The 27690-nt window shown below is 36.9% G+C and overlaps 3 protein-coding genes across 3 annotated transcripts; 1 reads left to right on the top strand and 2 right to left on the bottom strand.

Moving 5' to 3' along the window:
• Positions 1-215: 215 nt before the first annotated feature.
• LOC147538162 (uncharacterized) lies at positions 216-1029 on the top strand. The gene is made up of 3 exons (XM_086642962.1): positions 216-340; positions 488-636; positions 758-1029. The coding sequence occupies exons 1-3, from the start codon at positions 216-218 to the stop codon at positions 1027-1029; spliced, it is 546 nt and encodes a 181-aa protein (XP_086499088.1).
• A 2065-nt stretch (positions 1030-3094) lies between these two features.
• Positions 3095-5185, bottom strand: LOC147538161 (uncharacterized). The gene has a single exon (XM_086643588.1). The coding sequence runs from the start codon at positions 4539-4541 to the stop codon at positions 3267-3269; it is 1275 nt and encodes a 424-aa protein (XP_086499714.1). The 5' UTR covers positions 4542-5185; the 3' UTR covers positions 3095-3266.
• Positions 5186-12687: 7502 nt separating this feature from the next.
• On the bottom strand, positions 12688-26549 carry LOC147538160 (uncharacterized). Its single transcript, XM_086640998.1, has 7 exons — positions 26175-26549; positions 22651-24864; positions 22473-22527; positions 22206-22354; positions 21970-22056; positions 14538-14666; positions 12688-13062 (listed from the first exon to the last, which is right to left on the bottom strand). Exons 1-7 carry the CDS (start codon positions 26241-26243, stop codon positions 12991-12993), a joined length of 2775 nt encoding a protein of 924 aa, XP_086497124.1. The 5' UTR covers positions 26244-26549; the 3' UTR covers positions 12688-12990.
• Positions 26550-27690: the final 1141 nt, after the last annotated feature.

The raw sequence follows: 27690 nt of genomic DNA, 5'->3' as shown, positions 1-27690 counted from the left end.
CAACGATTAATCGTGAAAGAGAAAAAGGGTTCAAGCAAACCTGGAACGACTATTTCTCGGAAACTCAATCTTTTAATGATTTTCAGTTCCGTAGACGTTTTAGATTGGGGAAAAATCTCTTCCTACGGATTTTCGGTGCAGTTAAAGCGCCTGATAAGTATTTTGTTCAATTGAGAGATGCAGCAAAATAACTTGAATTATCTCCTTTACAAAAAATGACAACTACTATGCGGATGTTAGAATATGGAGTAGGAGCAGATGCAACAGAGGATTATGTAAGAATTGGTGAATCAACTGCTATCAATTATTATAAAAACAAATTGTCCTGCAATAATCAAAGGTTTTGGTACAGAATACTTGAGAACTCCTAATCCTAAAGATATTGCAAGGTTCGTGCAAACAGGAGAAGAAAGAGGTTTTCCTTTAATGTTGGGGAGTCTTGATTGCATGCACTGGGTTTCGAAAAATCGTCCTACGGCTTGGGTAGGACATACATTAGACGTAGTGGACATCCAACTATAATTTTAGAGGCAGTTGCCTGTTACAACCTATGGATATGGCATGCATACTTTGGATTACCAGGTTCTAACAATGACATTAACTTGCTACAGTCATCTAATTTATTGGCAGCAGAAGGTAATACTCCTCCAGTAAAATATAACATCAGAGGAAAAGAATATAATACAGGATATTATCTGGTTGATGGTATATATCCGAAAATGGTCGACTCTTGTTCGAACTATCTCCCAACCTCAAGGTTTGAAGAAACAACATTTCGCAATGATACAAGAAGCATGTCGAAAAGATGTTGAACGTGCATTTGTAGTTCTTAATTCTCAATTCGGCATTATTAAGGATCCAACACTTTTTGGGGATAAACATGTCCTCCATGATATAATGTTTGCTTACATTACCATGCATAACATGGTTGTAGAAGACGAATATGACGATCGTACAATCAGGGGCATGGCCGAGATTTGGGGGATCCAGTGCGAAATGATCACTGGGGCCTATAATATGATATTATAGAAACTAGGAAATTGTTAGCAAATGGTAAATAATTTTTTTCAAGAACAAAATGATTGTTTTAAATATAAAAAATGTCACCACATAAATATATTAATTGTCCAAAAAGTATCTACATGTGCATTATTTACATCTAATTTAGTAAAAAAATGTTCGAAATGTACGTGACAACAAGTTAGTCTATCTTTCAACAAAAAAAATTTAAGTTAGTCTATCAACAGAAGATAACATCATAATGTGCCTGAAGATTATATAAAACCATGAAAATATGTAACATGTCCCTTAATTTTCCGACCCAAAGAAAATTTGGTGCGCATAGAGTTTTTTGAACTTGGTGAAAAAAAACATGACCAAAAAATTGCCTTTTTGTTATAGGATGGTGCGGACCAGCCTTCCGGGCTGTTAGTGATACTGTCCGCTTTGGCACACCTGGGCCTCACGGGTTTAAAAGGCCTCACTAGGGAAGGGTGTTTAACCTCTTAAGAGGAGCACCACACTCCAGTCTCCCACCAATGTGGGATTGCTTTACAACACACCCTCCCAAGACCACATCATAGTAGAGCAAATCGTATTGATAACGTGTTATAGGATGGTGCGGACCAACCTTCCGGGCTGCTAGTGATACTGTCCGTTTTGGCACACCTGGGCCTCACGGTTTTAAAAGGCCTCACTAGGGAAGGGTGCTTAACCTCTTAAGAGGAGCACCACACTCCTGTCTCCCACCAATGTGGGATTGCTTTACAACACTTTTGTGATATTTGAATTAAGGACCTCACATGTGCAGGGTAGATTCGTAGATATAATACCATGAATCCACATGACCTTTACTGGTGAAAATAAGCATTAGAAGTAAATATTACTTATATATACCTTTACCATAAGTGGGGCCCTTAGGAGGCCGAATGTGCCGGCACCGGTTGCACCTCCTTCTCCATGCCTCTGCGTACAATACCCATCTTTTATTCTGAAATTACAATTGTAGAAATTGTTGCAAATAAAACAGATGAATGATTCTTATCTAGACGCAAGCAAATTAAAGATAAGAAAGCTCATTTTGCACTACGATATGCTCTGATTGATCATCTATGGGAAAAAGGGCAATGATGGACATTATTGATTCTTCAATAAGTTGTTCACTTGGGAATAACAGTACTGCGATATCTTTGAAAACCGAAAATACACAAAATCGATACTCAGAGGAGATGATAATCATAATACATCGGTTATATGTTATTAAGGATATAAATAAAAATACTTCAAGTAGTTTTGTTTGAATATTTCAGTCAAATGTTTAATTTTCAATTTTATTATAATGTAATTGAGTATATAAAATTTCTAAAGGACCAATCACACAAAAAATAACACTAAAAGGAGTAAAAGAAAAAAAATAACTTTAAAATGGACTAAAAAGAAAAGCACTCACATGAAAAAGGAAAAAGGACATGACCGAATGTTGCCGATTTTGTTATTATTGATTAATTGATCTTCTCGGAAGAATTCTGATGTTGGTGGTATTATGATTTGCAGCTTTACCAAGGATAATTAATCTACTACAACGATGGCAGTTGAGATGAATGTAAATTAGTATTTTCTTTATTATTTGTATTTTGTTGACCTTTAGGGTCCTTTCATCCGTGATCTTTAGGATCCTTTTATCTTTCGACTTTTAGGGTCATTTTATCGAGTCAGTATCTAGTCTCATTTCTTTCTCTTCATGAGGCACTTTCCATTTAAAGGTATGTAACTCTCGTGAAGTTTTCAGAAGAGAGAAATAATTATGATCATCCATGTAACAATGCGATTTAATCGCTTATAAATGAAATTTGTTTCGCTTGGTATAAAAAAAAAATATATATATATATATATATATATATATTTGACGGTCCCTGTTTACGGAACCCAAAAACAATGGCATTTTCCAGTTCCGTTGGGTGCCCAACTCCCTCCACATAATGACGCTACCCAAGGCCGCAGGGCGTACGGAGATGCTCTAATGACACTAGCAACCCCGATGAAAAATCTCAAGTCCCCATCACTTTCCCCCACAAAAACAGAACCAAACAAAAGATTTCAGTTTGACCTCCCTCTCATCTTCCATTATTATTATACTGCTATATTGACATTCAAACATTTCCATTCATCAACAAATAGATCAACTTCCAAAGAAAGGAAAAGGAAAAAACAAAGAACCCAAATTAATAGAGAGCTAATACTCAGATTCTTCTTCATACTCATCACCATTAAGGAATTACAGGTCCAAAGCTCTTACATGTCGTTAAACTTTTCTGAATCCCACCTTGACAGAAGAAGAAATTTGGTGGACATCTAAACAGACAATTATCAACTAAACTTATATTAGCAGAACCAGGTTTTAAACTCATTAATGGTTCAGGAATTGGTCCAAACAAGTAATTCCCTCCTAACAATAACCTCACAAATGGGGAACTTCCTGTTTCAGGAACAACTGTTTTTAAAGCATATTGAGAAGGTATCATTCCTGTAAATTTGTTGTTTTCTACTGATAAAGCTGAAAGCTTAGGCATCATTGCCATGAAAGCTGGTAATAGACCTTGAATCTCATTATTACTTAGATCAAGTGCTATTAACTCACTTTGGGTACCTAGAGTTTCAGGAACTTGTAAAGATTCGAACTTGTTGTGAGAAATTGTAAGTTGTTGAAGAGATGGGTGATCAAATAGGGCAGAAATTACAGGACCTCTAAGTGAGTTATGACTAATATCCATTACTTGTAGAAAACCCAAATTGATTATATTCTCTGGGAGATTTCCGATTAAATTGTTATTTCTCATTGAAATCTCCATCAGGGATTGAGGTAAGTTTACTGGAAATTGCCCTGAGATACCATTATCACTGGCATCTAAGAAGATGAGATTTTTCAGGTTACTCAAATTGGGAAACTCGCCGGAGATTTTGTTTCCTTGAAGTTCCAGCCTTTTTAAGCTCAATAACCCATTTAAGCTCTCTGGGATAGACCCTTGAAGATGATTGTTGTCGAGGTAAAGTTCTTCAAGGTTAGAGAGAGAACCAATGGAAGTGGGTATTTCACCAGAAAAGGAGTTGCTTGAGAATCCAAGTCGGCGAAGATGAGTCAAGTTAGAGAGAGAGTTGGGTATTGAACCAGAGAAAGAATTATCAGATAAATCAAGGGTTTCTAAGTAAGGGAAGTTCCAGTTAGAGAGAGAAAGTGAACCAGTGTATCCAGCTTTATCAAGACTGATCTCAGTGACTCGACTCAGTGAAGAAACAACTAAGTCACATCTGAACCCACAAGTGAAGATTTCACTGAAGATATTATCACATGGATCAACTGAGAAATCCCATGAACTCAAACAAGATCCAGGAGTTAAAGATGAAGGATTTATACTCTGTTTTAGCTCTTTTAATCCTTCAATATCTTCCCAATAAGTTATTGATTCTACATTTATAAATAGCTGTGAAACTGTTAATACTGTAACTACAAAGAACAATAACACAGAGAAACATAAACTCCCCATTTCTTCTTTCTCTCTCTAAAACTAGTTGCTCTGTTTCTTCTTCTGGGTAAGTGGGTAAGTTCAGATCTAATAAGAAGCACAGTTGCCAGAGCTAAAGAGATGTTCAATTAACACCATTAATGTGATTGAAGAAATGTCATAATTTGATGAGACAATAAACTCAGGTAACAGTAGTGGCTTTTTTTTCTTTACTGAGATTTTTCTTTTCAAGGAACCTTCACGAGCAAAAGTGTCAGACTTTGGGCCCAAACCCTAATTCTTTTAGATTTTGTTTTCTTTTCTTAAATCCAATACCAACAGGAAAGAGAACATTGAAAATTGAGGAGATCAAGGAGTGCTCTTTTTCCTTCATCAAAAAAAAAAAAAAAAAAGGAGTGCTCTTTTTCTCTTTTTTTTTGGACAAAATTTAAGAAAGTTATACAAATTTATTTGTTTTTGAACAAATAAACTTTATTAGATAGTCTCCCCAAGGAAAAATGATATAATTTGTGGTGGTATACCGTCCCTTTCTAAAATTGAAGAAGAATTGAAAGCGCTAAAACATAAGCAACTAACTTATCGAGATGATTATTGCATTCTCGAACACAACAAGTAAAATGAACTGAATGCAGAAATGTAGCCCGGATATTAGAGATGATATGACGATATCACCATGGCACTTGTTGTAAAGGACTATTTATAGCCGTCAAAATTTATTTTGCTTCTCCTTCTATGATGCAATATTATATTTCAGTTGGATGGCAACTCCAGTCCTAAGCGGAATCCAAATGCCTTAGACGATTCAGCATTGTCAGTATTGAGAAGTCGAGAAGCAACGCCAGCAATGGGATTTGTTGCACAAGCCGAATCCTCAGTTGAATATACCTACATTAATTTGTGATGTAATCTTCGTCAGGGAGCACCTATAGTAGGGATCTCGGGCGGGTGCTGGACGAAGGTAGATGTAGTCGAGTAAAACGCAAGTGCAAGAGTTGATGAAGATCTGAGATAAAACAGACATAAATTGCTTATTGAGAGAAATTATTTCCTTCGAACATAACGTTATCCTTTCCCTTCCACAAATTCAATTGGAGTAAACAACCTTTACTAAATTGGTATAGGTTGTCAGGTAAGTTTATCCATAAGGTTAAGACATCCGTATTCCGTAATAGAATGGGTAATTGAGAATGGAACGTGAGACCTTGAGAAATGAAGGTATCTTGTAATTTCAGACACGATAAGAATAGGTGATCTCATGTTTCCATTTGGATGCCACTACATTGCATGTTTGATCTATACCGTCTATGAAAGAATTCAGTATTAGAGAGGAAGGTAGGTCGTTGTGGATGAGCTTCCAGATGAAAGTCTTAACATTAGAGAGAGTCCGAACTCCGTCCAAAATAATTTCTAGTTAAACGAAAGGGGTGGGGGAATGGAGGATGAGAGTAGTCTAGTAAGCTTTTATAAAAGGACTAAGTGGTGAACTTACCACTTTTGGTTAGAAACCAGACAATGGAGACTAAGATGTCAGATTGATGGGTATATAGACCAAGGATTCTCTGTGTTGTGTCTGCATAAAAAAAATACGGTAATGAGTGGTATATTTTATAGTTTTGTGTCTGATATAAAGAGATCGCTGACCTGAGGCATCTCCTTTGGCCGTCCTTCTGGCCGATGTAGTAGGAAGGAAGGTAAATTTGGATCCAAGGGTTAGTAAAGATACCTATAGTTGTACAGAAACCAATAACCAGTGGCATTTATGGATCAGTATTGGGCGAATCGCTAACATAATGTGCTAGGTAGTTAAGGCATATGGTTTTCGATCAACTACCCGATAACTATGAGAGCTCAAATATTTGATAAGATAATTCTAGTCCAAAGATCCAGTTTCTTTAAGAGAAACTTCCACGTAAGTTTTGCCACTATCGATTTGTTAAACAATTCTAAGCTTCCAATGACATAAGCACCTTCAAATTTTCGTCGCAAATGGTGTTCCAGTTGATGAAGTGGAGTAGCTTTTAAGAGTTCTCATGACCCTAACCAGAATTTCCTCTCAATTCGCTTCATTTGGGAAATAATACCTTTGGGAAGGAAACAAGAACTCATGATGTAGATAGAGTGGGATGAGAGGATTGCCGAAATGAGAACACTCATGCTTGCTTGAGAAATTAGTCGATGTTTCCACCTTACTAATTTAATTGTGAACTTTTCAATAAGAAAATCATAGGATACTAGACTTCCTAGTGGGCGGAGTATGAAGTTGCCCAGATATTTTTCATTTGGGTTCATAAAGATAACATCAAACAAAGCCACACCAGTTTGACGACAATCTTCCAAAACACCTTTGCTAAAAAAAGTTACTATGATTTTGAGAAGTTGATTTTTGGCCAAAAAAAAGACCAATATAGATTCAGAGTGGATTTCACATATATAATTTTGTCGTCCTTATACAATCATCTGCAAATAGAAGGTGAGAGATATTTGGTGCCTGTCTGGTCAAATGCTTACCTTCGTACAACCCCTGAGATTCCATTTATTGGATTAATGTTCAAACCGGTGGGAAGTCCTAATGAATTCGATATAGACAAAAAAAAACACAAATACAGTATATTTTTATTTATATTTTCTAAAAGATTTATTTTTCAAGATAAGTCTTTCCTTTTTTCTATAAGGTCCTTCTATAAACTTATGATTTATTTTTTCTTCTTTTTCTTTATCGTTACCAACTCCTTAAAGAGATAAAATGGGAGAATACATTGTTGATGATGGTGAAACCAAACAAATCAAAGACACTTATGGTAGATGAACCTTCACAAATAGAGAAACAATTATATATTCAAACCTAAAACTTCAATATTATTAGGTTTTTTCTTCAACAAGATACTTGAATTTTTGTTGAATAGCTATAAACATCTTTGATTTTGGAGAACGACATAAAGCTCAGTATCCAGGATTTTTGGGTACTAGTAACCGAGCGATTTGGTTGTTGTAATGAGCTGGACATTGCTCGTATTTTAAGAAAATTTCTCGAAAATTTGGAAAGTTGGAATAAATGTTGCCACAAAAATTAGAGCAAAGAAGAAAAGTTGTCAGATTCCGTGACAACTTTGTCTTTGACTAATAAACCAAAGTTGCCACAAAATCGAGAGGTTTGATCTTCCTCCATTGTGATTATTTTTGTAGTAATGGTGAAGGAAAAGTTTTTACGCAAGTAACTTTTACAGATTTCTAGAGACAGAAAATATGAACCTAGAGCCTCTCCAATGGGACACTCTAAGAAAAACTCTAAAGTCTTAGCTGTCAAGTGTGAGTTAAGATTCTCTTTCATAAGCGTTAAAATAGAGTCACTCTAAACTTTTTTTTGTCTCCAACGGAGCATTCTAAAACATTTCTAATTAATACACATGTCACTCTTGAATTCAATAGAAAAGAAATAGTTAAAAATCAAAATTTTCTATTGGTTATAATTTTAGAGTGTTACTTATAGAGTCTTTATTAAATGTTCCACATTGTCGGAGTGTCAAATAGAGTTCCTATTGAAGAAAGTTTTTTAACAAAATTTCTAATAATCTTAAGTGACACTCTAAGTTTTAGAACTCGAGTGTCCCATTAGAGATGCTCTTGTTTTGTAAGTATTACATGAGTAACTTTTACAAATTTCTCGAAGAGAAAATATCAGCTTTACTTTGTAACTAAAATCATAACAATCCTACATTACTAACTTCTAAAACAGATTTTTTCTATTTTGATTAAGTGACTGAAACCTTATCCTTTTAACACTTTCCAAATCTTTTTAGTTTTTACATGACTTGAAATGTCATGGACATTTTACATAATAACGTCATGTTAGTTTGAGGTCGATGCAATTAATGAAATGATAATGAAAGATAATGTGTAAGTTGGTTGGATGACATAAGGGTCTCGACCACATAATCTATAGAACAAAAGACTGATAGTTGTTGGTTCATTATTGCAGGTATGGGTCATTGTCCCTCGTTGACGTGCCTTGTTATGCAAAGTTGGGTCCCATAATCTTCGCTTTTAACTAAAGGCCCTTCGACCACCTTCTGAGTGCTATGCGTGGTGTATTTTTTTTTGTTGAACACCTTTGCGTGGTGTATAACTCCATATTTCATATTTGTAGTTTTACACATCTCTATAATATAGAGATTTGTGAATAATCACGCTCATTCACATATCTAAATTATAGAGATTTAAAATATAATATGTTATTGGTCTTTAGTACCCATATATTTTATATTAAGTCCTTGATATGTTCTATAAATAGACACGAAGTCCCATTATTTTGGACCTCAACTATTAACAGGGTTATTTCTCAAATCGCCCCAAATTTTATGACCAGCTTCCTGTCTATCCCAATACTTTATCAAAAAAAAATACCTAGATGACCCCTTTTTTAGTTACCTTATACTCCGTTAACTAGTCATCACCTCTCTCTGTCACCTCATTTTCTCGCCACCTCATCGTCTTCGCCGGCAAAGGTCGACGGCCGACCAAATTCTCGGTCGGCGACCTTCAAACGTAAAAAAAATTCCTCTCTCGCTCTCTACATTTTTTTCCTCTCTCTCTCTCTCTCTCTAAACAGGAACATACCTTTCTCTCTCTCTCTAATCTCTTTCTCTCTCTAACCTCTCTCTCTCTCTCTCTCTCCATCTCTCTAACCTCTCTCTCTCTAACCTCTCTCTCTCTCTAACCTCAAGAACTCCTTCATGGGTTGTTACCACCATAACCTATACTATGCATCAAGAACCTCATCATTAGTTCAGCAAGTTAGACTCATTTGCCGAAAATCACAACGAGTGACGAGTAATGCATACATCACTTGGAAATCACTTGATGAAAATTTTGACTCGTAGAGGACAAACCTTAATCCTACTATTCTCATGATTCATGATCTTAATATGATTCATGCCCCGTAATTGTTTGAATCATATTAGCATATAAAAGAAAAACTGAATAGAATATAGCATCAAACAAATGATTTATCTCATTTCCCATTTCTCGTGTAGGTGTTTGATGAAATTCGCGAATCGGTTATTGTACCCAAATATGTAACTGCAAATGATACTAGATATCATAAATAACATCTACCACAGTTAAACAATACCAACTGAAATTGGGGAAGTTGGTTGGCTATTAGCTAATTCAAATGTTCAATTGATGACATTAGAACCCATAATAATAAATCTTCAAAAACTAAAACTGATATGTATGACCAAAACCTAAATTTAATATGTATGACATTAGAAACATTCAACACAAATAAAGAGCTAGTGTTCGTATTCGTGTAAGATAGAGAGAGTTGTTTAAACTAGATCTCGGTCTAGTTTGAAACCAGATCGAATCTGGTTACAAACCATACCTTGAAGGTCTGGTTTCTCCGGCGAAGGGGCTTCTCGCCTTCGCCGGAGTTGTATAGAGAGAGGAATTTTTTTTGAGAGAGAGAAAAAAAAGTTTTTTTTTTATGTTTGAAGGTCGCCGGCCGGAAATTTGGCCAGCCGGCGACTATCGCCAGTGAAGACGATGAGATGGCAGAGAGGTGATGACTAGTTAACGGAGTTATAACGGTAACTGAAAAAATGGGCCAACTGAGTATTTTTGATAAAGTAGGGCGCTAGGCAGGAAGTTGGTCATAAAGTTGATTGCTATTTGAGAAATAACCCTTATTAAAAATATTATTACTTTAATTATTAATGGGACAGTTTTTGTTAGAATTTTACAAAAATTAAAACTAATTGAAGTTTTAAAAAAAATTAAAAGTAAATATATGTTAAAAAAAAAAAAAAAAAATTAGGTCGTTAAAGCAAATCCAAAGGTCAGATGTGGCCCCAACGTGTTGCGACCCTTCATTCGCCCGTTGGACCAGTAGGCTGAGGCCCAAATTTGAAGAGAGATAATTATTAGAGACTAAACAAAAAATAAGAAAAGAAAAAAAACAAAACGACAATATTAGAAAGTTAAAATCTGACTTTCTAGTTAAAATATATAGAAAAACGCAGCAAGGGATCATCTTTATATCTTTTATTTTTTAGGGAGTCACGCGAAAAACTGATCATACCCTAGTTAATCTAGAGGGCCAATCGAGAAATAACTCTTTATTTTTGCTACCTTAGACTACTCAAGAATTGTTTAAAAAAAAAACTACGTAAGAAAACGAAACTTGTTACTTTTTTGAGTAATTAATGTTTAATTAGTGTCTGCTGAGCTAATTGGCTAAAAAAAATGTCCAAAAACGATGATACCTAGTGTACATCAGTGATCCTGTTTTGCTTCATCTCGAAGTAATAGCTCAACATGAGGGAAAAGCAAACGCAAAAACGGTAAGACCAGATAACAAAAAACAAAAGGGTCATTTCCCATATGACCCCCAACTTTGTGACCAGCTTCCTGCCTGGCCCCTTACTTTAACAATAATTCCCGTATGGCTCCCTTTTCCCGTTATCTTTAACTTTCTGTTACTCTCTCTCATCCATCTCATTTCCTCTCTCTTTCGAGAAACCTATCACGCCACATCATCATCTTTTCCGGCAGGGGTCGCCGGGCGGCCAAATTTCCAGCCGACGACCTTCAAATTCTTTTTTTGTTCTCTCTCTCTCTAAATTTATTTTATTTCCTCTCTCATCTCTCTCTCTCCAAACTCCGGCAAAAGGGGTTTCCCTTCGCCGGAGGTCTGTCGAACAGACCATTGAAGGTTTGTTTGACAGACCTTAGTCTGTTCGTGATGGAAAGACCTCCGGCGAAGGGAAACCCCCTTCACTGGAGTTTAGAGAGAGTGAGGAAATAAAAAATTTCTTGTTTTTAGAGAGAGAGAATAAAAAAAAAATTGAAGGTCGCCGCCGGCCGGAAATTTGGTCGGCCAGCGACCCATGCCGGAGAGATGATGATGTGGCGTGATAGGTGACTTGGCAGAGAGAGGAAATGAGATGGAGAAGAGGAAGTAACGAAAAGTTAAGGATAACGAAAACAGGGGGCCATACGAAAATTATTGCTAAAGTAGGGGGTCAGACAGGAAGCTGGTCACAAAGTTGGGGGTCATTTGGGAAATAACCCATACAAAAAAAATACCTCCACATTTTTTGCAGTTCTGACTAAGAGCATCTCCAATGCAAGACTCAATCTTAAAATCTTAAGTGCCACCTAGGACTTTAGAGCTTTTTTTGAGAAAAAACCTCTCCAATGCAAAACTCAATTGAGATCTTAAGTTGATGTGGAAGCATTAAGTTTTAAGATGTCTCAACTAGAAACTCTATTTTTGAGATCTCTTTTGAGAGTCTTAAGTGTCCTAGTCATCAAATTTAATTTTTGAACCAATAGAAAGCTTTTCTTTCTCAACCACTTTTTCCTATTAAATGTATGTATGACATGTGTATCTATTAGAGTTTTTTAGAGTGTTGCATTGGAGAAGGACTTGAATTAGAGACACTCAAGTTAGCCACATAGGAAAGAGAATCTCAATTGAGACTCAACACATAAGCCAAATAGAGTTTTTTTTAAGTTTTGCATTGGAGATGCTCTAAAGGCAAAAAGAAAAGGAAAAGCTAAACCGAATCTTCAGGAAAAACAACAGAAAAAGAAAATGAAATGATATAAAAAGTCTCCACCAGTTATATAATCATCCTGTATCCAAATGGAGCTTTAAAAATTATGTTGGGATGATTAATCAGACATCAAGACAAGTTGTTGTGAAATTGAAGGAAGGTACAATCCTCATCATTTAAATTTTGTTATGTTTACATCGAATTTGTTGGATGGAGAAAAGCTTATAACTGTAAGTCTGTAACCTGTTGGATGGAGAAAAACATACTATGTTAACTAGATTTAAGGAAGAAAGTTGATAATTACTGTTTCTGCAAATCCAGCAAGCTATTTCCCTTAGGTGGTGATTGTGTTTTATCATTATATGAAGCAGATTCATCTGACTCGTCTGACACAAATGGCCCAAAATAACCCCAAAAGTCATTCACATTGACCAAACTTGACGACTGAGACCAAAACAAACACTTCAAAATTTGACTTGAGTTAATTCTAACCTCGAGATAGATTACCTATCTTAACTTACATAAAAACAAATACTAGGTTACTATGACCCTAAATGTTCAGAATGGAGAAGCCATTTTTTTGTAAAATGCAAATAACAAGTAAAATGTAGAGCAGAAATATTTGGTTCTTATAATTATTCAATTTAAGTCCTCCAAATGTCAATCAATATAATACATCAACATCTTTACTAATTTAAATCAACTAATTATTCAAACATTGAAGAAGCAATTATTTAATTTATATAAAGAAAATAGGATGTACATAGCTACTCCGGAGAAAAATAGGATGCTTCTCTATAAATGAACTTAAACAACATAAGATAGGTTGTTTACATGTATAACGAAATAGTCGTTAGAAGACGAAAGCACACCTCCAAGACCGTAAATTCCAACGGCTGTCTTGATCATTTCTAGCATTCTTTAGCCATTTGCTGCCTCACAAAATTCTGATTTACCTCGAACAAGAATCGAAGGCCTCTTACCTGAAATTTTCCAATGACATAAATTAGTTGCAGTTTTGTAGGATTGAAATCAAAATAGCATCATACTAAATCAAGCATGCCTAGATTTGAGCAGCTTCGAAAATAATCCAAATTGTTCAGAAAGTTCACATCATAGATTATTGGGCATCCCACTAGCACAAAATACTGAGTTATATGTATATAGCAGTGTTGGTTTCTTCCCTAAGTCAGATCTGAAATCTAGCTCAAGGTGTGTGAACTCTGAATTGACTTAACAAACACTTCAAAACTTTTTCTTGTCTAACTCATCTGGAGACAATGAGAAGAACAAAGAACACATAAGTGTTTTCCACAACACTCAATGATGATAACATGGTTAAGGGTTAATCACTTTCATCAACAACTATTTTAGTCCTTGTTAAATGTTAGCATAAATGCAGAATCCCAAAAGTTCAAATGTAAAATGGCAGAAAAAAGAAACTTGAATTTTTAAAAATAACACCACATGACACAAGTTTTATGTAATAGTCCTGCATCGCTTGGAGAACCTCCATAGGCTGGGTTATATGTGCGTACTCAAACTTAGTAAATGTTGACGCCATTTAGGTAGGCTCGTGTAGCCTTCGCCTAAAACGAAATACAGTATCCAGGGGCGTGAGCTTGGGTTTCAACAGAGAGGACAATATCGATAACTGCTATGACTTATGATGTTATAAATGGTATCGAAGTCGAGGACTCTTGCCTCCAAGGGTGGGGATTGTTATAGTTCCACATCGTTTGGGAGAGTGTTCAGAGTCTGGGCTATATTTGTTTGTGTTCAAGCTTAGTAAGTGTCGAGGCCTTTTGGGTAGATTTGTGGAGCCTTCAGCAGAAACAAAACCCCGTACTCAGGGGCGTGGGTGTCTCCAAAAGCGGGGACAATATGCCAAGGCTTGAGGCATTACATTTTATAATCATATGATTCATACTAAACCCAGAAATTCTTTATCCCTCTTCTGTAATGAAGCACCACTGTTGCAGGCTTGCAGCAGCTTGAACTTACAAGAAATTCTGTATCTGGGCGGTATATAATGTTTTAAATTTTAGTATGACAGAAGCACTGCAAGGCAATCAGTTCGCTTTTCACCTCAAAGCGTACACATAACACATCTGAAAGCTTAAACAATGTGTACCCATTTAGGTTGTGAGGCATTTTGCCTCAAGGTGTAAGAGGTGTAAGACCTCACATATTGGACATAATTGTCATTTAGGTACATAGTTTTTCTAAGTTAGATCTAAATCTAACTTTAGGTCTAAATTGTCTCGACTCACACTACCAAATGTTTGTTTTTGTCTGACTCATCTGAATAAGCGATTCCGGTTGAGTTTGGACCCATTTGATTAGATGATTCAGATTCAGACAGTGAAAAAAGAAAAACACCACCCTTGTCTTGCTTAAATAATAAAACAACCCCACAAAATATCAATCATAGCGATGTTGGAAGAATTTTGATTACCTCAATTAGGGCACTTGAATTAAGCTTCACAAACTCTCCACGGGTTAGTTCCTTCTTGTTGACAGAGACTGGGCGGTTGCTAAGATTCTTCAAATAAAAAGACCCATCTTCCTCCATTTTTATAGTTGCCTAAAGTAAGTGAACAAACATCATCTCAATAAATTACAGTATATCCACTGAAACATGCAAACATCTATTACAATAAAACTCGCCTTTCCCCACCTGCGAGCGCTCAAGTACAAGTAGTAAAAATAATATCTGATTTTTCTTTAGTTCTCGATTCAAAAATCTTTCGACTTTTTTGTTGGTTTTAAAAGATTATGGTTTGTTTAATCTCCTATTAATACAATCTGAGTCCTGTGATAGCATGAAAGGGTTATTAGAGGAAATTTATACATTTTTTTTTTGAAACACGTTTTGTTTAATTTTGTAACACATGATTTTCACGCCTTATTCCTGCTAGTCTCACATATATTCTAAAAGGAAGGGAAACAAATATTATCATTAGAATAATGATAGGCTCGAATTAATTTAGGTATCGGTTCTCGAATGTTGTAACTGTTTGAAAGAAATTATATTTGATGATAGCTATATTAAAATAACCAATTATGAATTATGAGGATGAGTTTTGATGTGTTCAATATTGGGCTCATTATGTACATCACATTCCTGTTAGGATCATTGTGACAAAATATCGATTGCAATCATCACTAGAGCAGCCCAAATAACCCATATAGTTGAAGAAAAAACAAGAACATTGAGCAATTAAAACAACTTAGAGGGGGACAGTATAAGTAAATTATATGGAGGTTAAGAAATGTATATTTTGAATTTTGGGGACAGTGAAAATGGAAAACACAAACTACATATGGAGGATAGAGCTTTGGCAAACTTTGAGTGGCATGGGAATTAGCCCAACCACACTAAATATAATTAAGACAATTTTTTAACTTGATTCTCGTAAAAAGATGACTATATTGAGAATTTTATCACCATGGTTAATGATTACATCTCCAGTATATACATTAATTTAGTAACTCAATATAAGTTATTTGACTTCAAGTTATAGGGAGTTATCTGTCGTTATGTTTTTTATTACGGTTAATTTTTGTTTTTCATGTGTGACAGACATGTGTAAGAAATGGTAGTTATGTGGTTTGTGTTTTGAAACTTCGAATGAATATATTGAAGAAAGAAAAACTATATACAAAGGGGAAGGGTTAGGACATGGAATCTCTCACGATATCCACGCCTCCCAATTAACTACCACATTTAAGTAAGAAATAGATCTAAAAGATACAACTCTTTTGGCCCACAAATATATTTTCCCTTTGACATCCTCTATGTCTATGGTTATATCATGTTTGGGTGACATATGTGAAGTAAGGTAGTTCTAAGTAATTACTCTCTAATATATAGATAAGGATGGTAATTTGTAGACGAAAAAAAACTAGCTTAGAAGTGTAAGTTTAAGGATATTGGAATGATTCCTTAAGTTTGGTGTGAAGCCAGTTGGAGTTATACCAAGAAACTGTTATTGGTGTGAAGCCAATAGTATTATTATGTAGTTTGATGCTTGGTCATAATTAATGAATATTGTTGTTGTCCCAAGTTATTTCCTACCTTTTCTTTCCCTTATCTACTAAGTAAGCAAGGTTTCCCATGTCTTTTACTTTCCCACTAATTCTAGGTATTTTATCCATCTTATATTGACTTATTTTCCCTGATTTAGTTAACCTAGACATCTAAGACAACCCTATATTCATCACTTTGAGTTAATATTAATCCCTAGACCTGTGATTGTCGTTTACTAAACAACACTATTGTAGGATTGTAATAGGTTTTGGATTGTATATATAGCTTCATGATACTTTACATGTTTATGTATGAATTCATCATTGTTTTGATTTTGGTTGTCTATAGTAATGCGTTATTTGATCTCTAATATTCATGACACGGCCATTTACATTGTCCTGCATCGATTTTGGTATCATAGCATGGTTTATGGTTAGTTCAGGGTTCATTACTTAAATTTAGCATATAGTTATTAGTTAACTGCATTTCATATGTGTACTACAAGTCTGTTCTTGTTCTCTTTCATGTTAAAAAAAATGTTTGCATGTGCACTCATAGTGGTAAAATTTATCAACTTGAAATGGATACAACTCAATTAACTCAGGCCTTACATGTTAACACAGACTGTCTAGCGAACATAAAAGCACAATGTGCTGCTTTTAGCATTCGACTAGATAGTTTGAAGACATTTATTTAGCACAGGTTAAAAATGATGGGAACGAGAGTAAGTTCGACCTTCTTCCAGCCAAGACTGACATTGTTGAAGGAGATATCCTTCCGTCTGAAGGAGATGTCTTTCTAAAGGACTATCCTTCAACCAAGATGACAATTCGCTCAATTTGTCGAATATGATAATGACGACTTTATCCAGAAGATCATCTAGTCCAGTCGAATTAGGGATCATAATGCTTAGCTAGAAGTCAACTACGATCGTCGAATCACTTCGGTAATTCACGGCTAACATCGACAGGGTCCTACAACGGGTTACACCAAAGAGTGGCGGTTTGATCAGAGGGAATTGACTGGAGGGAACAAGGCAAAAGGATGGATTAGATCCAACTTGATAAGCCCAAAAGGTTCGGATAGGATCTAGACAAAGATAGGAAGAACCGAGCCCGAAAGGGAAGCTCGGATCAAAAGAGATGGGCCGGCCATAAGCCCGAAAGAGAAGCTCGGATCAAGAGAGATGGGCCGGCCATGTTATGGTCGGCCAAGCCCAACCCACTAAAGGGGCTGCCTGACCGGCCACTTAAGGAGTCTGAGATGGGACAGAAATCCCACTGGGAATCCTACTCAGATTAGGACTCTGATTCTATCTTTTATGTGGTCCTCATTGAATCCTATTTCGAATGCGATTCTGACTCTAAGGTCTTTATATAAGGTTCAAATTAGAACATAAAAGGTGTGAAATTTTCTCTAGAGTTCTACATCATCAAGTGGAGAGAGAGATTTTAGAGAAAAAGCTCCCAACCTATCTATCTAGTTAAAGAAGAAGAGTTCTTTATCTCAACCTCTTAATAAGGTCCTAGCTGACTCTAAAGGCAGACCACGTCACTTGCTAGGGTATCTCAAGTAGAGGAGCTGCAATTTGGACCTCTCATCTTCGGGATAAAGGCTTCGGATTTAGTTCGAGGGAAAGCGATTCAGGTAAATCTCTATCTTGCTCTAATTCATCTTTAGTTCTTGCATGTGATCCTGATAGCTAGTGTTAGACGTACTAGATGTCTGAGATTCCGCTTAGAACACTAGGTGACTACGAAACCCTACAATTGTTAGTAAAAAATAATGATGACTGGAATATGTCAATAACCCCATATTTAATGTTGCCCACCCAATGGATGCAAGAGAAGTTGTTGAAGAAACAAAAATGGAATCTGAGAATTATGTGCTATGACCATGTAATTATGACGCATTCAATCAGGAAGAAGGTTAGACATAATGACCAAGCTATTGAACCCCTCGGGGTTTTGCTTGAAAGTCTTACTCGGGATAACAAGTTCGTTCTGTTAATTCCTATCCCGATGTGAAACAGATATGGCAATAGAAGTTTCTTGCATCGAGAAACAATTAAACTTTGATCCCTTACTCAAAGCAACACCATGATATGATTTTAAGACAATTCACAAGACATCTTTTCAGTGAATGATATAAAAATGAACTTATATCAAGGAGCACCATATTAAATCTACCAAACTATAGGATTGATCCTAGTGATAATGCAGGGTTGAAGACACAAGTTGATGAACATTCAACAAATAGGATCGTGGGAATACTTTAAGCATTCGTGTTATTCCTTCACTTCCTTTACCTAAAAGGATGAAATTCATTGTATCGAGAAACAATTAAACTTTGATCCCTTACTCAAGGAACACCATGACATGATTCTAAGACAATTCACAAGATATCTCTTCAACGAATGATATAAAACATGAACTTATATCAAGGACCACCATATTAAATCTACCACACTATAGGATTGATCCCAGGGTTGAAGACACAAGTTGATGAACATTCAACAAATAGGATCATGGGAATACTTTAAGCCATTGTGTTACTCCTTCTCTTCCTTTACCTAAAAGGATGAGATTCATTGTATTCCTTGTCCTAACACTTCATATGTTGTTAATATTGTTAACTGTCTTTCAGAGAGAGTCTTCATCATCATGGTGTAGTGTTTGATAGAGATGTTAGGTTCAAAAGTTATTTTTGAAAACCACTTTGGCAAATGATGGGAACTACACTCAAATATCTATCTGCATATCACCCACAAACAAATGGGCAAACAAAAGTTCTCAATAGAGATCTAGGAAATTTGTTACGGTGTCTTGTTGGTGATCCTGCTACTATTAGTAATTGGGATACCATATTGCATATAGCTGAGTTTGCATACAATAGTTCAGCCAATTAGACAATGGGTGCAAACCTTGGACCCCAATAGATCTGATCCTAATGTCCATATCGCATAGTTCATCGGAATCAGCTAATGCATTTGCACGTCATATTCATGAATCATGAACTGCATTCTAAGATCGTGAAAGGCATTACCATGATAAATGAAAAATATAAAATAGTTAATTTAGATCGTAGATACAAAGAGTTTTTAGTGGGAGATTATGTAGTGATACAGATAAGGCCAGAACAATTTCCACAAGGAGTTGTGAAAAAGTTACAAGCCACGCAGTGCTGGTCCTTACAAGATACTAAAATGATTGGAAAGTAATGCATGCCTGATAGACCTCCCATCAGATCTTGGGATCAGTGCTACATCCAATGTGGAAGACCATTTGTCTTTCAAAGGCCTGATAACCCCACCTATTAATTCTTTTCCGATGATAATCTTGCTACGACCCCCCATCTATTACTAACGAACCATGTACCCACCGGAACAACCTTCACAACCTTTACCATCTCTACCATCTACCTGTTTGAGTAAAGATGAGGTAGAGGATATCTTGGATGCACAAGTTGTTTCTACTAGGCGTGGAGGATATCAAAAATACCTTGTCAAGTGGAAGAATCGACATGTTTCAGATTGTACTTAGGTAACAAAACGGAACTAGGAAAAACTATTCCTGATATTTTGAAGCAGCATCACCAGTTTATTTCACCAAATGCGAAACTTCTATCAGCACTACCTTTTCCTGATCATCATGGGTTTTCCCTTTGTCCTTCTTTTATGGGCACTCAAAACTCAAGTGACCTTTCTTCTTGCAGGACCAACCCACTTGGTGATTAGATTAGGGAGTTGCAGTTCTGATTTTTTCATGGTTGCTTATTTGCTTTTTATGTGTGAGAGACATGTGTAAGCAACCGTAGTTATAGGTGGTTATGTCATGTGTGGATGACATGTGTAAAGTAGAGTAGTTTTTCAATAGTTATATAAATAAGGATGATAGTCTGCAAAAAAAAAAAAAGATTATAAGTGGAAGTTTGAGAGTTTTGGAGTAATTCATTAACATTGGTGTGAAGCCGGTTGGAGTGATTCTAAGAAACTGTTCTTGGTGTGAAGCCGGTTGGAGTGATTCTAAGAAACTGTTCTTGGTGTGAAGCCGGTTGGAGTGATTCTAAGAAACTGTTCTTGGTGTGAAGCCGGTTGGAGTGATTCTAAGAAACTGTTCTTGGTGTGAAGCCAATAGTATTATTTTTTTTTTTTTTGAAAAGTTTGAATTAATATTGATGAGGAAAAGAATGTACAAAAGAATTGGTTGTATCACAGGCGAAGATGTTACTTCATGATAGCCTCCCAATTAGAAATAAAGTCTAAGTATGACAGACACTTCGCCCAACTCATGTTTCTACTCCAATGGAAGAGGAGACCGAGGACGTCCTCCACTTCGACCACTAGACTCCTAGGAGAATCATTGAAAATGCCTAAGTTCCTAGCCAGCCAAATGGACCAACATATTGCTACGGGGATCATCACCCACAACTCCCTCCTAGGCTTCTTGTGTGGTATTTTCCTCCATTGGATTAGCACCTTAGGCAGCGAAGAAGGAGAGCACCACTGTACTCCCGCTGCCTGGATAAAGAAAACCCAAATCTTTCTAGCCTCCTCACAATGAATAAACAGGTGATAATTTGATGCTTGGTTATAATTAATTAAGATCTATGCAGTACGACTCGGCCGAGTCAGCCGAGTGACTCCCGAGTGACTCGGGACTCGGCAGTACACCGAGCCGAGTCCCACCGAGTCAGCCGAGTCTAGGGTTAGCCCGAGTGACTCGGCTGACTCGGACCTGACTCGGCTGACTCGGTAGAGATTATATTTCTATTTATTTTTATAGTAAGTTTACTAGTTTTTTTATTCTAGTTATTAGTTATTACTATTAGAGTATGAGTCTACTAGAGTGATTATTTAGTTCTACTTGTTCCTAACTCTACTAATAATTTAATTTTGAAGTTTGAACTTGATTTTATTAAGTATTATCATGTTATTATTTTATATACATACACTACTAACAACTTCATAATATTCAGAGTGACTCCGCTGACTCGGCCCTTGACTCGGACTCGGCCCTTGGCCGAGCCGAGTCCGAGTCCGAGTCGTACTGCTTAGATTAAGATGATTGTTGTTGTCCAAGTCATTTCCTACCTTTTTTTTCTTTTATCTACAAAGTAAGCAAGGTTTTCATGTCCTTCTCTTTCCCATTAATTCTAGATATTTTATCCATCTCATATTAACTTATTTTCCCTCAATTATTTGCTGAATCAGTTCTTCTTAACCTTTGTTTTTAACCTAAACATCGAAGACTACCCTATATTCATCCCTTAAAGTTAGTATTGACCCCATCATCTGTGATTATTGTTTAGTAACGCAAGGAACAGTACTGTAGGATTGTAATAGGCTAAGTATCATATATGATATCTTGGTGATACTCTAAATGGTTATGTATGAGTTCAGGTTCAGCACTGTTTCGATTTTAGTTATTTCTGTCAGTGTGTATATCTCAGATATGCATGACATGGCCATTTACACTTCCCTACATCAAATTTCCATCTCTTACGGAGTGTTGAAGAAATGTAGGAAATGTGTAAAATACAGCTCTTTTAACTCCCATAACATAAGAGTCATCGATCGTAAGTGATGATTTTATTTTCTGGATCATTGGTTTGCCGTGTTCATGTTAACTTTTTAACGACTACTAATACATGGGAATAAAGTTATTATATTCTGTTCCAGAAAATTTTGCTAACATTCAAGTTACAGGTTACACCTCATGAATATGCAGCCAAGGAAATGTTAGAGTTAAGACTGTACGAGCACAAGTAGGATAAATGTAATAAACTTGATAAGCTAAGAATAACTTATGAAATGATAGCAAGACACTGAATTGAAGGAAAGAACAACAAGAATTACCTGTCGCCGAGAAATACTACTAGAGCGCCCTTCTATTCCTAGGTCGATGTCGACATAATTGTCCTGCGTTGCTCTCCCAAGTACAACCTACATCGTAGGGAGATTTATTTTCAGCACATGAACCATTAGATAATAGAGCAATTCAAAGTTTGAAGCAGAACAGTTCGTCATTTTGGTTGATTTTATCAGAATTCAGAAAATTATATCATAAATAAATTGAAGACTGCAGTTTATACCTCAGGTTGCCTAATGTAATGCTTCAAATGGCGGCCATATAAAAGCGCAAATGCTCCATGAGATGCTATGGCTCTTTGCATATACGAATTTACACCTTGTTCCAACCTTATGATGGTCCTCTTTGTATCCTCATGTTGATACCTCGCCTCTGAAAGAAAAGGAAAGCACAACAAATAGATATCACCTTATAGATTAAGAAGAAGATACTAATCATTATTTATTTTTACTCAGGTTAAGATGTATTGAAGATAATTTCAGGAAATTACCTTCTTTACTTAAATATGATTCTTGATCAAAAGGACCCAGGTCCATATTAAGTATCTGCAAATAACATGAGTCAATCAAATGGAAAAAAAAAAAATTAAAAGCAGAGAAGGACAAACCGGATAAGAGAATATGACCCGGCAACTTCAAGATAAGTAAAAACAAACGTGTTTGATTTACCATTGTTTCAATATCAGTAAAATAAGGTACATCATCATCTTCCTCGGAAATATACTCTTCTTGATCTGATATTGAAGTGATAATGATGGGATCTACATAACCCATGTCACTAGTTCTGACTTCTGCATGTGTTAATGCAAGATTTTGAAGTTCATCGGGAACATCTGCCTCTTGTTTACAACCATCAATAATTTCTCGGGCTTGGTTCTTTGTGTGATTAAAAGCATGAATTGGCATCTCTGTAAGAAAGTCAAGAGAGCTATCGAGTTCACTATGTCTCCCCAAATCAACTTCTGAATATCCTTCTTCTAGTACCCCACTTGAGATAGAGCGTTGAGTTGCAATCACAGATCTGCATTGACTTTGGTCTCCTTCATTATTACCTGCTTGTCTAGAGGAAAGTGCTAAAGACTCATTCTCAGGTAGCTCTGATTTCACCCCACCATCTCTGATTGAATGATTTACAGCAAATTCAGGTAATACCGGTTTTTCTTTCTTCTGTGAAGTTACAATTCCAGGAGTTTCTCTTTCTTCATTGACAAGATTGAATCCCTGCTTAGTCGTCTCACGATTATCAGTTATATCCTTGGTGGATGACGGAACTGATGAACTAAACACAGACTTCTGTTGCATCGCAGAGGAAACAAACGCTGGGAGCACCTGACTAGGTGAAAACAAATCATCATTGCATGGGATTTCTGGGTCCTCGGTGTTCAAAATACAGCAAATAACTCCATCACGACGTTCAGGGGAATGTGGGTTTGGGGTTGAAGTGATTGAAGGCAATGGAAAAACAGTGTCTGAATTGTAAACCTTGTCGCTGGAATGTAGTGGATTATCAATGACGTTTATTTCTACAGGACATGCAACATCACTAACTGAAACCCCAATATCCATAGACACAGATGCACTGAGGTCACCAACACCAGATATACCATCGCGATGACCATCACTTGGAGAACCGAGAAGAATTGACTTTAGCCCGTCAAGACAAGAAGTATCTATCATGTCTTTCTCATCATCATCATCATCGTTCATAAAAAGGAGAACTTCCTCAGATGTGAAGTTCAAGAGAGAATCTGAAAGATCCATAAACTCACTATCTGCCATAGCAGTTGAACTTGCTAAGTCATCGCCACTTTCTCCCTCTTTTAACTGAGTTACTGAACCGTCAACATCATATCCAGATTGAGTCACTTGATCAACATGATCATCATCAGCAGCAGCAGCACCTGGGAGAGCCGATGTGTCTCCTTGACCCATATCTTTATTGTTAACATTCTCGCCACTTGGCATGGCAGGCGTGATAATGTCCTCAATTGTTCTCCAAATAGGAATTGCAGGTTGCGGAGATGAAAATCCAAGCTGGTCAAAGGAAGCACCACTGTCTGAAACAGGTGAGCTGAAGTCCTGACTTCCTCCAAATTCAGAGCAAACATTTTCCTGCGTATTTGTAATTGAATCAAAAGTAGATAATGCCAGTTCATGGTGTGGCCCAATTTCCTGAACACAAGAGTTGTCATCAAAAAGCGTTATATTCTCTGAAAGAATGTGAGTTTCGTTCTCTACGTTGTCATGCTCAAAAGAATGTCCCATGTTGTTTCCTACTGCTTCATTAACTGAGACAGGGGAGACATTTTCTGCAAATCCATATAAGCAGTCCCTACCCTTAATTCCATCTGGAATATCTCCTTCAAATGAATTCCTATATCCCGAATGAAATGATTGGTCACCACTTCCGATTTGTGGAAAAGCATGACGAACAATATCAAAATCTGAATCCTGAAGTTCAAAGTCATCTGGAATGGGATCTCCAATCATATCATTTGGGTTCTCATTGTACAGGGCTAACTGCTCTTGACATCCTCCATTAGGAATGCACTCCTGAAGATTAGGTGCAACAAGAAAATTTAGATCAACCGAACTGCAAGTTTCAGTGCACATTCTCTTTTTCATGGCATAGTAAAGTCTACGAACACTTTCTTCTTTCCTTTTCCCAGACACCGATTCAGTTTCTTTTGAAATACTAAATTTGTTAGATTTCGAGGAAATATTGGAATTAGAGTCCTGAAGTTTAGACATGCACTCAGAAGCTTCTGCTGAAATAACTGGATCATAGAGGAGAGAATGCCACCTCTCCTGAAGTTCCAGAACAGTAAATCGGCGAGAAAACTTGATTGCGCCTCTAGCAAGTGATTCCAAAGATGCACCAGCCTGAAAAGAAAAGTAAAATTTCATGATTGAAGCAAAAAATAACAATTCTGTAAAAGCAAATAAACAGAAAAAATGACTCCTCCTCCCTCACCCAAACACAGTTTCATATCTCCACTAGACAAAACTGCTCAGTCTTGGCCAGATCGACGGGATGATGATCATAGCATGTCACAAGTCACTACGTCGCAGGAAAAATTGCCCCTTCCCCACATTTTCACTGCCTCCAGTTGACTACATTGCTGAATCCTTCGATAAGTCTACAGGAGGCTCATCTCATGTCACATAGGTTGGGGTGGACCAAAGCAACAAATATGTAAGAAACCCGCAACATAGTAGTCCCTCAATGAACAAAGGGAGGACGCCTGACTAACTAAATAATATGTATAGCCTCTCCACTCATTGTCAATTGGTTTTGAGAATATTCATTCTTTAAGGAATTGGTTTGGAGTTGAACGCCCACAAACTTAATATGGTGTTAAAGCTAGACCAACATGTGATAGAACCAACAAACAACATGCTCCATGTAATCTGACATAAAGACAGGGGTTCAAGCTCAAAAAATGCCACACGTGAGGAAGCGTATTAAAATAATCCCAAATGGATAAAGAAAAGATTCTTGAGTAACTATAGTATCTAGAGTCTTCTACTCACTGTCAATTTGTTTTGAGTTGGATAGACAAACATAATAACCTGAAATTAGCAAGAAAACACAACTAAATGGACCCAATCTTCTTCCATTCGCGATGTAGGAAATCAAATGTAAGGATACTGCAACTATCACTCAGAACGTTAGCCTACAACCGTTCTAGAGCTCATATTAGACCCAATGATGACTCAATAACTAAGAAGTTCCATTTTTTCTGTTTTTGACTTGGCAATGGTTTATGGGACACTCACCAATGTTTAAAACTACAATCTCATGACACAAGTACGGTGAAAACTTGACCTCAACACATAATAACAACTAAAGCTTAAATCGAAATTTGCTAGAACTAAACCCTTTCAAATTTCAGCCTAACAATTGTTTTAGATGCTCAATTGTTTGAGGTGAACTACGCATATAATAGAATGAAAAGCATAGCAGATACATCATGATCAACCCATCTTCTTCAGTTGAACTAATTACCCTTAAACTTAATTTACAAGAAATGGGACGACTAATAAGAGAGAAAGAAGAGCATTTCAACCCACATCAAGAGCACAGAGAAACCTCAAATTCCTTAAAACTAATCCTAATTTCTCCCAACTAAACAATACCCAATTACCAAATTCAAAAAACTAAAATGAAGGAGCAAGAGAAGGAAGCTTACCTCGATAGCATTCTTCAATAGAAAATCATCTTCAGGGATCCATGGAGAAACTGGAGCGGGAGCTCCCATTTTGAAACACACAACTTTCTCTCTCAAAAACTAAAACCGTTGTATTTTCCTCTTCGCCGCAAGAAGAGAGAGAGAGAGAGAGAGAAACCAGAAAGTGAAGAGCTACTTGTACATATACTAACTTGAGTCTTGAAAGCCTCCTCTGAAAAGGCGGGCAAAGTTCTTCTGCCTACCCTATTTACTTAGTAAGGACTTGGGAGTAACAAGCGGTTCAGGTACAGCTATAACGGGTCGGGTTGAGATATGGTCACTACTCACTGTGGTCTAGTTACCCCTTTCTATCTCTCTCACTACATGTCTACATTAGGGGTGGGAATTATACCCGAAAGCCCGATACCCGTCACGTTTACCGCGTCCGACAATGTCCATGGATGCCCGCGCCCGAAGATGGGTACTACCCGCCCAGCCCGAAGATTTTTCATGGGCGGGCTCGGGTGAAAAGCTCTGCCCGCCACCCCGCCCATACCTGAGCCCGATATGGTCACCCGGCGGGTGCCTATAGATGCCAATCATTTTGAGTGTCGATTATACTTCACTATAAAGCCCAAGGTAGATTTAGGGTTTCTCCCAATATATATAAACTACACATTGAAACAACCCTAATAGTTTACCACATTAAATCTGAAAAATTCGGTAGCATAGAGAGAGACAAAAGCATCTAAGCTGTCTCTCTAGCCGTTTCTCTCTTATTTACTAGACCTTCTTATGCCAACCTTCTTCTCTATTAAATAAGTTATTGGGATCATCTTCCATCTCTATGTAGTGGTCAAATTTTAAGATTATTTCGATGTGAAGGAATAACAAAGAACTAATGGAACATACAAAGACAAGCAAAAAAGTGGAAGACAACCAAGTCTCATGTTTGCATATATAGATCTATATCAGTTGTTGATTTCTTATGTTACGGAATCTGAGTACTTCTTTCATTCTCGATTTATAAATTTTGTAAAGATTTGGTATCAATTTGTTTAGAGAAGCTTATTTGAACAATATCAAATTCTAGAGTTTCTTGATCTGGTAGAAAAATATCAGATAAAGAAACCCGATGCCTGATTTGCCCGAAGCCCGACTTGCCCGCTGCTTTAGTGGGCTTGGGCGGGCTTTGATCATATGAGATTTCAGAAAAGCCCGCCCGAGTCCACCCGAGTACCCGAGTGGGTAGAGGAGAAACTTACCCGACCCGCTCAAGCCCGACTCAAAATTACCCGTGGGTGCCCATACCCGCCCGATTCCCACCCCTAGTCTACATTACCTAATGACCCGGATGTATCAACCATGACCCAGATATAGGCCTAGGAATTGGGCAGGTGCATTTGGGCTCGGCCTGTTACTCAGTCAAATCGGGTTAGTAACGGCAAGGAAACTGAGTATACACTTGCTTAGTCGGGCATGATGATCCAAAAAATGGTCATCAGTTGACTGAGGTCAATAAGTCAAGAAAAGACCA

Source organism: Eschscholzia californica, unplaced genomic scaffold (genome assembly GCF_041429995.1).
Source record: "Eschscholzia californica isolate CP2 unplaced genomic scaffold, dmEscCali1.0.p SCAF_5, whole genome shotgun sequence".
Classification (NCBI taxonomy): domain Eukaryota; kingdom Viridiplantae; phylum Streptophyta; class Magnoliopsida; order Ranunculales; family Papaveraceae; genus Eschscholzia; species Eschscholzia californica.
The sequence above is the reverse complement of the archived record's forward strand: the minus strand, read 5'-3'. Positions and strand labels throughout refer to the sequence as shown.